This window comes from Zootoca vivipara, chromosome 14 (genome assembly GCF_965207765.1).
Source record: "Zootoca vivipara chromosome 14, rZooViv2.hap1.1, whole genome shotgun sequence".
Lineage (NCBI taxonomy): Eukaryota > Metazoa > Chordata > Lepidosauria > Squamata > Lacertidae > Zootoca > Zootoca vivipara.
The window spans coordinates 39,159,442-39,173,275 of record NC_142597.1 but is presented as its reverse complement, the minus strand read 5'-3'; the positions used below and the strand labels follow the sequence as shown (position 1 = coordinate 39,173,275).

Here is a 13,834-nt window from a genome sequence, read left to right as displayed (position 1 = left end):
TTGAAATTGGTGCTCCTAAATTAGCCATGTCCATTAACAGCATTGGGTCTACTCTGAGTAGGACTAGCTTTGGATACCACCCTGAGCCCTTGTACAAGCCATGGTGGCATAGGTTTCCAGTTTTACCCATAAATGATTCCAGCCAGTCTGTCCTGCAGTGCAGTCTGTCAATGCAGCTAGGCTACCTTCCATCCATCTGTTTATCCACAACTGTGGCCACTGCGCACACTTCAGTCTGACTTAGGAGTGGTCAGGTGCCCCATTTTGGCACAACTACATCATGGAACTCCCTGTTGGCAGAGATGGTATACCTGCAGTAGCTACATGTTCGGAAAGCAGCTGGGTCTCTTCCAGTGGGAAGGTCTGTTAAAACTCATTTGTTCTTGCTCTTAATCACAAGGACTTAAGGAGGGTAACATCCACCTGTATAAAGTAGACAGGTCAGTGTCCCTTAAAGAACTCCAGATCTAAGATGAACATATTGGACCCATGAAATGAGAGGCAGTAGTAGGCTATGTTTGTCCCAGTCATCTCAGCAGCACATTTAAAGGTGAGGGTTTGGTCTCCTAGTTCTTCTCCAATCTATTAAATGGCTGGGTTTGAAGCCTTATATGCAGCCGTCCTAGCAGAGGTGATGTTGGGAGTGTTAAATTATTTGCACACAACTGCTTTTGTTCAAAATCATGAAGGGATAGTTTTATGGAAAAGCTAATGCAAGTCTTCCAGAACCCAAACCCACTTTCCTCAAAAGTTGCCAAACTTCAACAAAATTATTCCTTTTGATGAAAACTCTAACATATATCTGTATATATGTGTCTCTCTTAAAAAAATATTTTGCTGGACTAGCATGCATGAATGAAGAGAGTAACAACCAGAAGCAGCAGCAACAGCAGCAGCAGCAACAGCATGTCACAAACTGGCCTGGAAAACAGGTAGAGACCCTGAGATTATGGGAAGAAGCTGTTAAAGCAAGGAAGAAAGGTAAAAATCTATGCCCTTAGAATGTTGTTAAGTGATGCTATTGATGATAGATAAATTCACAATAACACTTGTGTCACGGCAGCAGCCACTAGATAATCTGGCATTCCCTGCCTGCCATTGCCAATCAGACTCACAATAGGTCCTTACCACTTAATCACCTCAAGCAATTGCCCAATTATGAGAACCAGGCTGGGAGGCATTAGTCCTATTATGTATTAGCAAGTCACCTGTCAGCGTGGTCTGCTGCTTAAATAAAAAATTTGAGCTCTTTCTCCAGTGTTAAGAATTGGGGACATACTGTATAGAAAACTTTTGATTTAAAACCTTTTATGGCAATTTCTTTTGTAAAGCTATGAACTCTAGCAATAGAATTAAGATCAGTCAGAGGCATACTAAAAAAAGAAAAGAAAAAAGAAGTCCGTCATCGGAGAAATAATTTCTGGGTTCCCCATGGAGAATTCTCAGCAACTTTGGAAAGCCAGAGAAGTTAAACTGGTATAAAGCCACAGTGTAACAACTTTCTGTTGTTTTCTTGTGTGATTAGTTGCCAAACAACAAAAAGTGGTATATTCTCTTCTTGCCAGGGTGACTCCAAGACCTGTTGTAGGCTGAGCTGGTCACTCAGTTGCCTTTTTGTAGCTCATTTTTGTCTTAACTTCAAAAAGCACACTAGCCTAGGAAGTCTTGGCTGACCATTGCAGGATAATGACATAACTCATCTAATGGAGTCTAAGTTACTAATTCTTCTCCACACTTGAGCTTCTAATGACAGCCCTTTTGTTTTAGATACATTTTTTGCTTAAAATAGTATGAAAAGTACACTTGTCTTTCTATTCTATGTCTTGCGGTGGTTTCCATATAAGGAAGTAGCAGTGAAAATCAGTGCCAGATTTTAAAAATCTTTGTTTAAATGCCGATAATAGTGGCCTAGTTTGCACATATGTTAAGTCATGGCTTGTTAAACCATGATTTGTTGGCTTGTCTGATCCCCTGTCCAGCAGCTTAACTATGGTTTGTTAATTGCCAAGAAACCACATTCTGAAGCCATAGTTCGCTGACTAAGTTTTGTTTTGACAATGGCTTGACATTGCGTGCAAATCCATACTTTTCCTTAACAATGGTTTGTTCAGCCACTGCAACCTAGATGCTTGCCAAGCTACAAAGACAGAAGGCAAGTGTAGCTAGAAAAAAATCAAACTCTTGAGAAGGAAGCCATATTTTGATAGATTGCCTATGGAACAACTCTTGGTTTGTTAGCCAAACGAGGGTTTAGGGTTATGGGTGAACTAGGCCAGTATAATATATACATGTTATTTTTTCATGAATAGAAGCTACAGAACAACTCTCCACACTAACTTTTTCAACTGTTGTAGATCAGTGCTTACTTAAAGAACATTACTGTAGTAGAAGTCTTGCAAATAATGATCATGTGGCAATGTCCAGTTTTTTATTAGAATTAATTATATTGTTATCCTTATAATTTGGATTTTTGTGTTGTACACCAAAGAAATCTGGCAATTAGAACAAACCATCCAGATGTTCCTCTTGCATTATTCTGCTTTCAGAGTTAAGATTTTCAGGATGAAGAATGATACAGTAGATTCCATAATTATAATTTCTGGGCCACTAGAACACACTCCTGACACATACTAGTCTAACCAAGCTTTCTTCTAATTTCCCTTTGAAAAAGCTAAGACTTCTTGGGATGCAGAATCCTGAACACTAAATCCCACTCTTTCTAGTGAAAGATGTAGCAATATTTAATCTTATAATCCTGTTCCTCCTCCAGTGGCAGCATGCACGGCTTCATGCTAATTTGGCTTCACAGATAAATTGAGAATGTAACTGGTTCAAGGTCGTTACTCTATGATTGAATGGGGATTTGAACCTGGGTTCCCCCAATGCAAATCCAGGTCGCTTATGTATATGAACCTGACACACTCTTAATGCTTAATGCATAGAGTCTTCCTTAGGACCCAGAGTTTCCCTTCCTTTCCAGATAAAGGTGTGTTGAAGTGAACTCCAGTTCCTAAATGACTGACGTCATATTTTAGCCCCACCAAACACCTGCATTTCTTTCTTTTGTTGACATTTGCTCCTTCATCTTCCTCTGGTGCTTATGGTAGCTGCTGGCATCTTCATTTTCATTCCCCTATTTTTTATGAACTGTGCATGCACACGGTATCAGGGAACTTGGGGATAGAGAGACTGTTCTTAGAGTTGTAGCTGGGTGGAATGCTGAACTGTCCATAGGGTGCAAAGACTGAACTGGGAGAGAATCCCCTGCAACCTAGGAACAGTGATGGCTTGACAACTTGGTGGAAGCTGAGCCTGCAGTTGCATGAATGGCCGACTTTCTTGGGCAAGAAGCAGAAGGCATTGGCCATTCCTTAAGGCAGTTTTAACCCTTGATTGTTGAAGACAGAGTTTAAACACATGATGTAGAGTAGCATTTTTATACCTCAGAATGCAAGAAAAGGGGATGTCAAGAAAAGAAACCATTCAAATAATTTTTGCCTGGCAACTAAAGGGCTGTGGAGATAGCCTGAGAAAGGATGGCCAGAGTGCGAGTGGAAAGTGCTTTAGTCTTAATCGATTCTGAATCACTTGCACAAAAGGAACAAAAGTTGCATTCCATTGAGAAGTAGAACCCACTGGCTCTGCTGCAGAAACACCAGCCACAGCACAAAGCAGCCCCGTGAACAAACGGAAAGATCTGACTTCAGGATGCATCCTGCCTTGGGTTCTTGGGACACAAGTCAGGATTTGCTTATCCCAGGGATACCAGGAAGCCTGGATGCCCTACTTGTGTTTGCTTCTTTTTCTCTTGCATTGTTGAAGTCCTGAAATCTACCTTTTAAAGTCTGGGTGCTCCTTAACTCATTTTCTCTTGTGATGGCAAGTCACATTGGTGCACACTGAATTATTGGCACCTAGGTTCCAACAGTTATAAATGCATGGCAGTATTGTGCATGCACAGTATCCTAAGGAATGTGATGTTCAGGACTGGAGTGCTGGCAGCTTCTGTATGCAATAGGTGGCAGATCAGGGCACGGTGAGAGGCTGTAAGTCAGTTGAAAAAACCCATGCTTCACAGGTGGCAGATGTCAGATTCAACCCCTGGCATCTTAAGTTTAAAAAATCTCAAATTTGCTGAGCTTGAAAAGTCCCCTGGTTCTCTGAAGACTTTGTGGCTGCTAGTAAGAGTAGGTAGTACTGGGATAGATTTTTGCCTCACAGGTTGAGCGCCTATGTTGCCGAGGAACACTTGGCTTTGCTTAGAAATTTTAAAGTTGGACATGACAGTTTCATGCTCGTGTGTAAATGCAGCCACCTTGGTTATACTAGAGAGTAGGGGAAACTAGAGAAATGTCATTGAATGGCTTAATTGCAACACCTTTCCTCCACCTCCAATTTTGATTGCAGAAAGTCAACAGACACTGAGGCCAACTTCAGTCAAGCAAGGTAGGGTCAGATACATTTATATAGCTTGTATGGTAAGACCAACCCTTGGCTCTCTTAGAATCTGATTCACCAGATACAGTTCCTCCACATTTGTGGGTTACAAGATGGCAGTTTCCAGACTCTGACAATAACACTAGCTGCCTGTCACTAAGAACTAAGCACCCTGGGGAATTGTATAGGGGCTAGAGCCCTGTCTACCCAACTACCTTTTGCCCATGCCAGTCTTTTCTTAATCTCACCCTCCCTAGTTGTGCAGTATGAGGCCCACCTTTTGAAGGGTGGGATACAGTCTGTTGTGCAGCAGAGCAATAGCATGGCACAACCAAGGCTTCACACAAGTTGCTACCTGAAAGGGATTCTGGCTATATGGCTTTGGCTTGCCTAAGTTGAGGTTTCCAAGAGCAGCTAGCTGTTTGTTTTCATGCCATAACTGGAGGATTTAGTTGCACATCCTCCCCCCCCCCATGTGAGCATAAGTATTCTATGGCTAGCCAGCAGGTGGTGCTGATATACTAGAGGTATTTACCTCTACCATGTACTCTTCCTGCTTATTCTCCCCATGCAGTTAGCCCCAAGGGTCCTTCTGGTGTACAGTGTAAGCCTAACTCTTTCTCTCAAAATTCTAAAGGAAATAACTTTTAGCCAACCTGAAAAGCTATGTGACCAGTGGGGTTTGATGCACACACCTTATTGACTGGGGTGTTGTAGTAATTTAGTAAGAATTTACACTTACTAAATTATTCCACCAACTGTGGTTTAAATTGGTCTTAAGCAGGTAAATAGTGAAACCAGCTTTATCTATTGGTCCCTAATAATGACTTTTTAAAACCTTCACAGAATGTCAGTACAACTTTGAGAAGGCTATAGAGTACGTACCATTCGGTATGTACACTCTCCTCTACTTATAATGTTCCTCATGAGAGGATTTTCTGCTAATACTTTGCTGTTTTTATGAACAAATCCCCCTTTTATATTTTAAAAAACAACTTTCGAAGGAAATGTCTTTAATTCAGATGAATTGCATGATTGAAGTTAACCTAGGCTGTATAATTAATTGTATTTAATGATCTTATTCCCAAGTTGATGCTGTTTGAGGATACTTAACTGTTGTAGAGAGAGAACTGAGAATTTGTTGACTGCCATTAGTTTTCTAAAAAAACAAATCCAGTGGTTTTGCCAGATTACCAGGAAACCTGAGAATAGCCGCAGGTTGATGGTTAATTTGTTGGCCTGCAAGCACTCCGTAGCCATTGGCTGAGCTGCTGTGAGGGGATCAAAACATTCTCGCTTCTCAGGAGTGAACTGTCAGCAATGAGGGCCTGGAGCTGGAAGGGACCATGTGTTGCAGTGGGAAGGGATACTTAGAGATGGAGGGCTGGCTTTGCAGGAGTACAGGTATGAACCCACAAAAAATTGCAGTAAGGTTTATGTAATGGACTAGCCGTCCATTACTTAATGGACCCTTCTAAGGACTGCCATGCCAGGGGTTCAAAGTCTTCTCTGGGGTGTCTTTTATTTTAATGTTTAGGAAAAAAAACAACCTTTGGTCTCTTTTTATATCTCTTTCTTGTTTTTTAGAAGCTGCTAACCTGTGCCAAACGTCCACTGCTGCCACTACGCCTGTGACTCTTTCTACTCCCTTCAATATAACATCCTCAGTGGCATCCGGGACCATCACCAACCCAGTCACAGTGGCTGCTGCAATGAACATGAGAAGCCCAGTCAATGTATCAAGCGCAGTTAACATCTCCAGCCCAATGAGCCTAGGCCACCCTGTCACCATTACCAGTCCGTTGTCTATGACCTCTCCGTTAACACTCACCACACCTGTTAATTTACCAACTTCAGTAACTGCTCCAGTGAACATAGCACATCCGGTCACTATAACCTCACCCATGAACCTCCCGACGCCAATGACATTAGCTGGTCCATTAAATATAGCAATGAGGCCAGTGGAGAGCATGCCTTTCCTTTCCCAGGCGTTGCCAACCTCTCCCCCATGGTAAAAACAAGCAAACAAAAACTCACAACAGTATTAAAAAGAGGAATGAAAAGCAAGTCCTTACCAGCAATTATGTTTTTGTTTCGTTTGTTTTTGTTTCGTTTTAGTTAACAGCGGTAATGAAACCAAGCTAATTCAGCTGGGGCAAAAATAATAATAATAATCATGCACCATTTTTAAAAATGGAAAACTATTATAGTGTCTCTGTTTAGTTAGCTGGCTGTTGATCTATATTACTGGACCACATTTGTTTCCTTCAAGCTGGCAGTGATGTTGGAAGAGGAACAGATCGGAGTTTAATCCAGTCATTTTTTTAATAAAAAAAAATCAGCATTGCTGATAGCCCTGGAAATTTCGAATGAAGAAACAGTTTTAATCTAATGAAGAAACGGTTTTAACCTGAACACTAGAAGGCTTAAGAAAGGCCCTCCATATTATCATAGGGTGGAGATGGATCACTTGCCAGCTCTGTGTCCCTCTGATTCAGAACGTAGTGTTTGTAGTGTTTTTTTTAAAAAAATGCATTACATTTTTGTAAAGGCATTACATGGTCCTTTTTTTGTTATGTTTAAGAAAATGCATTTTGAGTAATTATGCATTTTACCTTTTGGGAATATGATAATTTCAGGCCGAATTCCCTATGGGAAAAGTGATACCAGCTCTGATATGCAAAGCATATGGTAACTTTATCATTCTACCTGCAACATATACATAACTAGGGATTGTGACCTGATATTTGGAGATGTAAATACTACGAGACATATTACCCTAAGGGAATACAACATCATAGTCAACATTAAAAAGGAGAAGAAAAAAACTGTTCAATGTTTGGCAAGGAACAGCTGTGGCTGGTGGAAGAGGATTTGAAACCTACACAACAAGCATGGTCTCTGCTCAAAACCCAGTTGGGACTCTTTCGGAAGAGCAAATAATGGGCTTTGGAACACAGAAGAACAATGCTTTAAGCTAGAAGACTCTGGAGATGCTGGGGTATGATGTATGTATGCCCCCCATTCTCCCAATCAGAACCTGCTGACTGTGTTGTCAAAGGAGAGCAGGTGTTGTTCACTAGAAGTTTTTTTTGTCTTATATTATAAAATGGTATACAGTTTTTATTCTAACCACTAACTAGTTAGGATGCCCCTTCAGGACAAGCCAAGTGTGCATCTTATTGTTTTGTGTTCTTTTCTTTTTTAAAAAAGCCCTTTTCTTCCCTTCTCCTGAATCAAGTGTTGTGCAGATCTCTTCAACTTTGTAAATATTTGCAGGAGGAAACCCCCCCCCATCATTTTTACTTTTAGTTAATTGTGTTAACCCATAGTTATCAATTTGTGGGGGGGTTTCCTAGTAACTACCTGACCTATCCAGTGAAGGAGAGGAGAAATGCCCCTTTCCCTCACCCAATGGTCACATTAAAAAAAAAAAAATACAGCTACACGTTTCTTTCAACTTTTTTTATCTGTACTTAAAAAGTAGGATGGAAAATCTAGGGAAGAGGTTACTTTTTTAGGCTATCATGTCACAAACATTTTTTAAATCTTCATTAAGACCTGCCCTATAAACAAGATGATGTGAGAAATAATTGGAGGAGCAGACAGGTGGCTATTGATTAGAACCAGGGGCCTCGCCTCACGACAAAGTGGCTATCAATACTTTGATTTTAATGGGATACAGGCAAGCCTGTGAGGGTCAAGCCCACTTTTTGGTGCGTGTTAATACCCATCGTGTCAGTGTAAAAGCAACATATTCCGTACTTTTGAGGCATACATCTGGGGTCAGGAGATGGATGCCCAGATTATGTGAAAACAGTTCTAGGGGCTTGGACTACATAGTAAAAAAAAAAGTGGGGGGGGGAGGTATAATAGAACTTAGTGTAAAATAATTTTATAAATGATCTTTTGTACCTTAGGACATCAAATTGTACAACTTTTGTATATATAAAAGCTTAGGAACTTCCTGTGTAGCAGAAAGAGAACACATTCCTACACTTTTAATGTATATGTTTGTTATAATGTCATGTAAACATATGCCCCATGTTTGTGCCTTTTAATTAGTTTGTCTCAATAAACAGAAATGTAGAGACGTTGTAGTTATGTGTGTATTGCCGTACAGTATTTGTATTTATACACTGTTCCTTTTTCTATTTTTGTCAAGATCAGTGCTTGAGGCAGCTTGCAAAAAAGGTGCAGTGTTTCAGGGATGTATATGTGCTCATATGAAGATTTTGATCTATATGTCCTGCCTGTTCTATACAGAAGAGGTAACCATTTATTGGGACGAAACCATCAAAAAACCCTCTTCCATTAGTGGGAATGCCTCCCTGCCCTGGAAGAACTATTTCCTGCTTTACAGAAGAATGAAAGACTTTACACAAGCTCTTTTAATGAACTCCCCCACCCAGCCACAAGTTTCCTTGCATCAACGTATGTTACTACTGTACTCCTGATGTATAGTGGCTCTGAGCAGAGGAGATAAGTCATTCTCTTATCTCCATACACCCCATACATACATAGATGTAAAAAGGGGCAGGGCTCCAGAGTTGGAGATCACCCAGTAAGAACACTTGTGTAGGTGTTGCTGGTCAATGGTCCTGTCAAGAGCCTTTCCTACACATTGTAGGTAATGAATACATATAGAAGGTTGTATATAAGGACCAGCCAGGTTGATGTGTTGGTTTTAATGGATTAATTGCGTATGGAATTCTGCAACTCTGCTCCTACAGACTTAACTTGTGCATCCCAAATAGTTTATGTGTATGTAACTCTTAAAGAGTTCACTGCCTGTGCTTTGCAAGCTCAAAGTAGTGATTCATTCACCTAGAAAGGCAGCATCCTCAGCAGGTAAGTTCTATTGCCTCTGTTTCAGGTGTTTTTGTATTGTAAACCACCTTGTGATTCACATATGAAGGGTGGTGTAGAATTTTTTTTAAATAATAATAAAGTGGGCCACCCAGAGACAGTTCCTGTTTCCTGTTGCTCCAAACAGCAGTACTACAACAGATGGATGGAAATTGCAGGTTGGGTGAGGTAAGGTTTTTTTTAAAAAAAAAAACATTCCTTCTGCCCAGCTGGCTGTCAGGAGAGGGTCAGAGAGCTCTTTCCAGAAGTCTGAACTGATCTCTTGCAGAGGGCTTCCTTCCCACCCCATTGCTTCCTCTGTTCGGCTCCCCGCCCCCCAAACCTACATTAAATTGAGCCGGCACACATCCACACAACCCATTTAAAGCGCTCTCAAGTCACTTTAAACAGTCATGTTGTTGTTGTTGTTTAGTCGTTTAGTCGTGTCCGACTCTTCGTGACCCCATGGACCATAGCACGCCAGGCACTCCTGTCTTCCACTGCCTCCCGCAGTTTGGTCAAACTCATGTTCGTAGCTTCGAGAACACTGTCCAACCATCTTGTCCTCTGTCGTCCCCTTCTCCTAGTGCCCTCAATCTTTCCCAACATCAGGGTCTTTTCCAAGGATTCTTCTCTTCTCATGAGGTGGCCAAAGTATTGGAGCCTCAGCTTCACGATCTGTCCTTCCAGGGAGCACTCAGGGCTGATTTCCTTAAGAATGGATAGGTTTGATCTTCTAGCAGTCCATGGGACTCTCAAGAGTCTCCTCCAGCACCATAATTCAAAAGCATCAATTCTTCGGCGATCAGCCTTCTTTATGGTCCAGCTCTCACTTCCATACATCACTACTGGGAAAACCATAGCTTTAACTATACGGACCTTTGTCGGCAAGGTGATGTCTCTGCTTTTTAAGATGCTGTCTAGGTTTGTCATTGCTTTTCTCCCAAGAAGCAGGCGTCTTTTAATTTCGTGACTGCTGCCACCATCTGCAGTGATCAAGGAGCCCAAGAAAGTAAAATCTCTCACTGCCTCCATTTCTTCCCCTTCTATTTGCCAGGAGGTGATGGGACCGGTGGCCATGATCTTGGTTTTTTTGATGTTGAGCTTCAGACCATATTTTGCGCTCTCCTCTTTCACCCTCATTAAAAGGTTCTTTAATTCCTCCTCGCTTTCTGCCATCAAGGTTGTGTCATCTGCATATCTGAGGTTGTTGATATTTCTTCCGGCAATCTTAATTCCTGCTTGGGATTCATCTAGTCCAGCCTTTCGCATGATGAATTCTGCATATAAGTTAAATAAGCAGGGAGACAATATACAACCTTGTCGTACTCCTTTCCCAATTTTGAACCAATCAGTTGTTCCATATCCAGTTCTAACTGTAGCTTCTTGTCCCACATAGAGATTTCTCAGGAGACAGATGAGGTGATCAGGCACTCCCATTTCTTTAAGAACTTGCCATAGTTTGCTGTGGTCGACACAGTCAAAGGCTTTTGCATAGTCAATGAAGCAGAAGTAGACGTTTTTCTGGAACTCTCTAGCTTTCTCCATAATCCAGCGCATGTTTGCTATTTGGTCTCTGGTTCCTCTGCCCTTTCGAAATCCAGCTTGCACTTCTGGGAGTTCTCGGTCCACATACTGCCTAAGCCTGCCTTGTAGAATTTTGAGCATAACCCTGCTAGCGTGTGAAATGAGCGCAATTGTGCGGTAGTTGGAGCATTCTTTGGCACTGCCCTTCTTTGGAATTGGGATGTAGACTGATCTTCTCCAATCCTCTGGCCATTGCTGAGTTTTCCAAACTTGCTGGCATATTGGGTGTAGCACCTTAACAGCATCATCTTTTAAAATTTTAAATAGTTCAGCTGGAATATCATCACTTCCACTGGCCTTGTTATTAGCAGTGCTTTCTAAGGCCCATTTGACTTCACTCTCCAAGATGTCTGGCTCAAGGTCAGCAACCACACTACCTGGGGTGTACGAGACCTCCATATCTTTCTGGTATAATTCCTCTGTGTATTCTTGCCACCTCTTCTTGATGTCTTCTGCTTCTGTTAGGTCCTTACCACTTTTGTCCTTGATTATGGTAATCTTTGTACGAAATGTTCCTTTCATATCTCCAATTTTCTTGAACAGATCTCTGGTTTTCCCCATTCTATTGTTTTCCTCTATTTCTTTGCATTGCTCATTTAAGAAGATCCTCTTGTCTCTCCTTGCTGCTTTTTGGAAATCTGCATTCAGTTTCCTGTATCTTTCCCTATCTCCCTTGCATTTTGCTTGCCTCCTCTCCTCCGCTATTTGTAAGGCCTCGTTGGACAGCCATTTTGCTTTCTTGCATTTCCTTTTCCTTGGGATGGTTTTCGTTGCTGCCTCCTGTATAATGTTACGAGCCTCCATCCATAGTTCTTCAGGCACTCTGTCCACCAAATCTAAATCCTTAAACCTGTTCCTCACTTCCACTGTGTATTCATAAGGGATTTGATTCAGATTGTATCTTACTGGCCCAGTGGTTTTTCCTACTTTCTTCAGTTTAAGCTGGAATTTTGCTATAAGAAGCTGATGATCTGAGTTACAGTCAGCTCCAGGTCTTGTTTTTGCTGACTGTATAGAGCTTCTCCATCTTTGGCTGCAGAGAATATAATCAATCTGATTTCGATGCTGCCCATTTGGTGATATCCATGTGTAGAGTCGTCTCTTGTGTTGTTGGAAGAGAGTGTTTGTGATGACCAGCTTGTTCTCTTGACAGAACTCTATTAGCCTTTGCCCTGCTTCATTTTGAACTCCAAGGCCAAACTTGCCAGTTATTCCTTTTATCTCTTGATTCCCTACTTTAGCATTCCAATCCCCTGTAATGAGAAGAACATCCTTCTTTGGTGTCATTTCTAGAAGGTGTTGTAGGTCTTCATAGAATTGGTCAATTTCACTTTCTTCAGCACCGGTAGTTGGTGCATAAACTTGGATTACTGTGATGTTAAAAGGTCTGCCTTGGATTCGTATTGAGATCATTCTGTCATTTTTGAAATTGCATCCCATTACAGCTTTTGCCACTCTTTTGTTGACTATGAGGGCCACTCCATTTCTTTTACGGGATTCTTGCCCACAGTAGTAGATATGATAGTCACCCGAATTGAATTCGCCCATTCCCTTCCATTTTAGTTCACTGATGCCCAGGATGTCGATATTTATTCTTGTCATCTCATTTTTGACCACATCCAGCTTACCTCCATCCATGGTTCTTACATTCCAGGTTCCTATGCAATATTTTTCTTTACAGCATCGGACTTTCCTTTCGCTTCCAGGCATATCCGCAACTGAGCGTCCTTTCGGCTTTGGCCCAGCCGCTTCATCAGCTCTGAATCTACTTGTACTTGACCTCCGCTCTTCCTCAGTAGCATGTTGGACGCCTTCCGACCTGAGGGGCTCATCTTCCAGCGTCATAACTTTTATATGCCTGTTGTCTTTGTCCATGGAGTTTTCTTGGCAGGGATACTGGAGTGGCTTGCCAGTTCCTTCTCCAGGTGGATCACGTTTGGTCAAAACTCTCCACTATGACCTGTCCATCTTGGGTGGCCCTGCATGGCATAGCTCATAGCTTCTCCGAGTTATTCAAGCCCCTTCGCCACGACAAGGCATTGATCCATGAAGGGGTTAAACAGTCATAGCTTCCCCCAAAAGTACCCTGGCATGTGGTTAGGTAAGGGTGTCGAGAGTTGCTAGGAAACCCCTATTGCCCTTAAGAGTTACAATTTCCAGAGTTCTCTGAGAAGACAAATGGATAAACCATTCTGGGAATTGTATCTCTGTGAAGGAAGTCAGGGTTTCACAGCTACTATCGGCACCCTTTAACAAACCAGTTCTTTTGGAGAAGCCGTGACTTAAAAGTGGTACAAGTGTCTTTTAAATACAGTGGTAACTCAGTTTATGGACTTAACCCATTACGGAAGTCCGTTCTTAAACCAAAACTTCTTAAACCGAGGAGCGCTTTCCCTAACGAGGCCTCCCGCCGCCTGTGCCCTTCCACCGTTCGGGTTCCGTTCTTAGACCAAGGTAAAGTTCTCAAACCAAGACACTATTTCGGGTTTTGCAGAGTTTGTAAACCAAATTGTTCTTAAAATGGACTGTTCTTAAACCGAGGTACCACTGTATGCATGATATGGATGTGACTCTGACTGCCAACCTCTGATTCAGCAGAGGAGCATTTTGAAATGTTTGTGGTCTTGTAGTCCTGACTTCCTTGGGTTGCTGTTGTTTGGGGGAAATGTAGGGGTAAAGGAAATCTCTGATAAGCTGGACCCAGGCCATTTTGGGGGTTGTAGGTAATTACAGCCACCTTAATTCAATCTGGGAGGCTCACTTTTTTAATTTTAAGCCTATGCATAGACCTGATGCCTGTAGGCTTAATTAAAATATTGGTTGGTTGATAAACAAGTTTGTTTTTTTAAAGCATTATTTATTGAAATGTGTGAAAGCTCAAGAAAATAATAAATATTTTGCATCAAGACTGGATGCAGTCAGCTGTCACAGAGATGTATAACTTAGCAGTTGAGTGCCAGCA

At 41.7% G+C, this 13,834-nt stretch overlaps 1 protein-coding gene across 7 annotated transcripts in view; it reads left to right on the top strand.

The window, feature by feature from the left end:
- The window catches only part of VEZF1 (vascular endothelial zinc finger 1), a 29,800-nt gene extending 21,270 nt beyond the window's left edge, over positions 1 to 8,530 (top strand). For 3 of the 7 annotated variants that reach the window (XM_035139376.3, XM_035139377.3, XM_035139378.3), the window contains exons 6-9: positions 847 to 981; positions 4,408 to 4,446; positions 5,284 to 5,328; positions 6,025 to 8,530. In XM_035139376.3, coding sequence (XP_034995267.1) covers positions 847 to 981; positions 4,408 to 4,446; positions 5,284 to 5,328; positions 6,025 to 6,452 — 647 coding nt within the window. In that variant the 3' untranslated portion in view covers positions 6,453 to 8,530. The remainder of the gene's footprint in view (positions 1 to 846; positions 982 to 4,407; positions 4,447 to 5,283; positions 5,329 to 6,024) is intronic. The other 4 variants (XM_088658270.1, XM_035139379.3, XM_060268526.2 and 1 more) reach the window with 2 other exon arrangements.
- Positions 8,531 to 13,834: the final 5,304 nt, after the last annotated feature.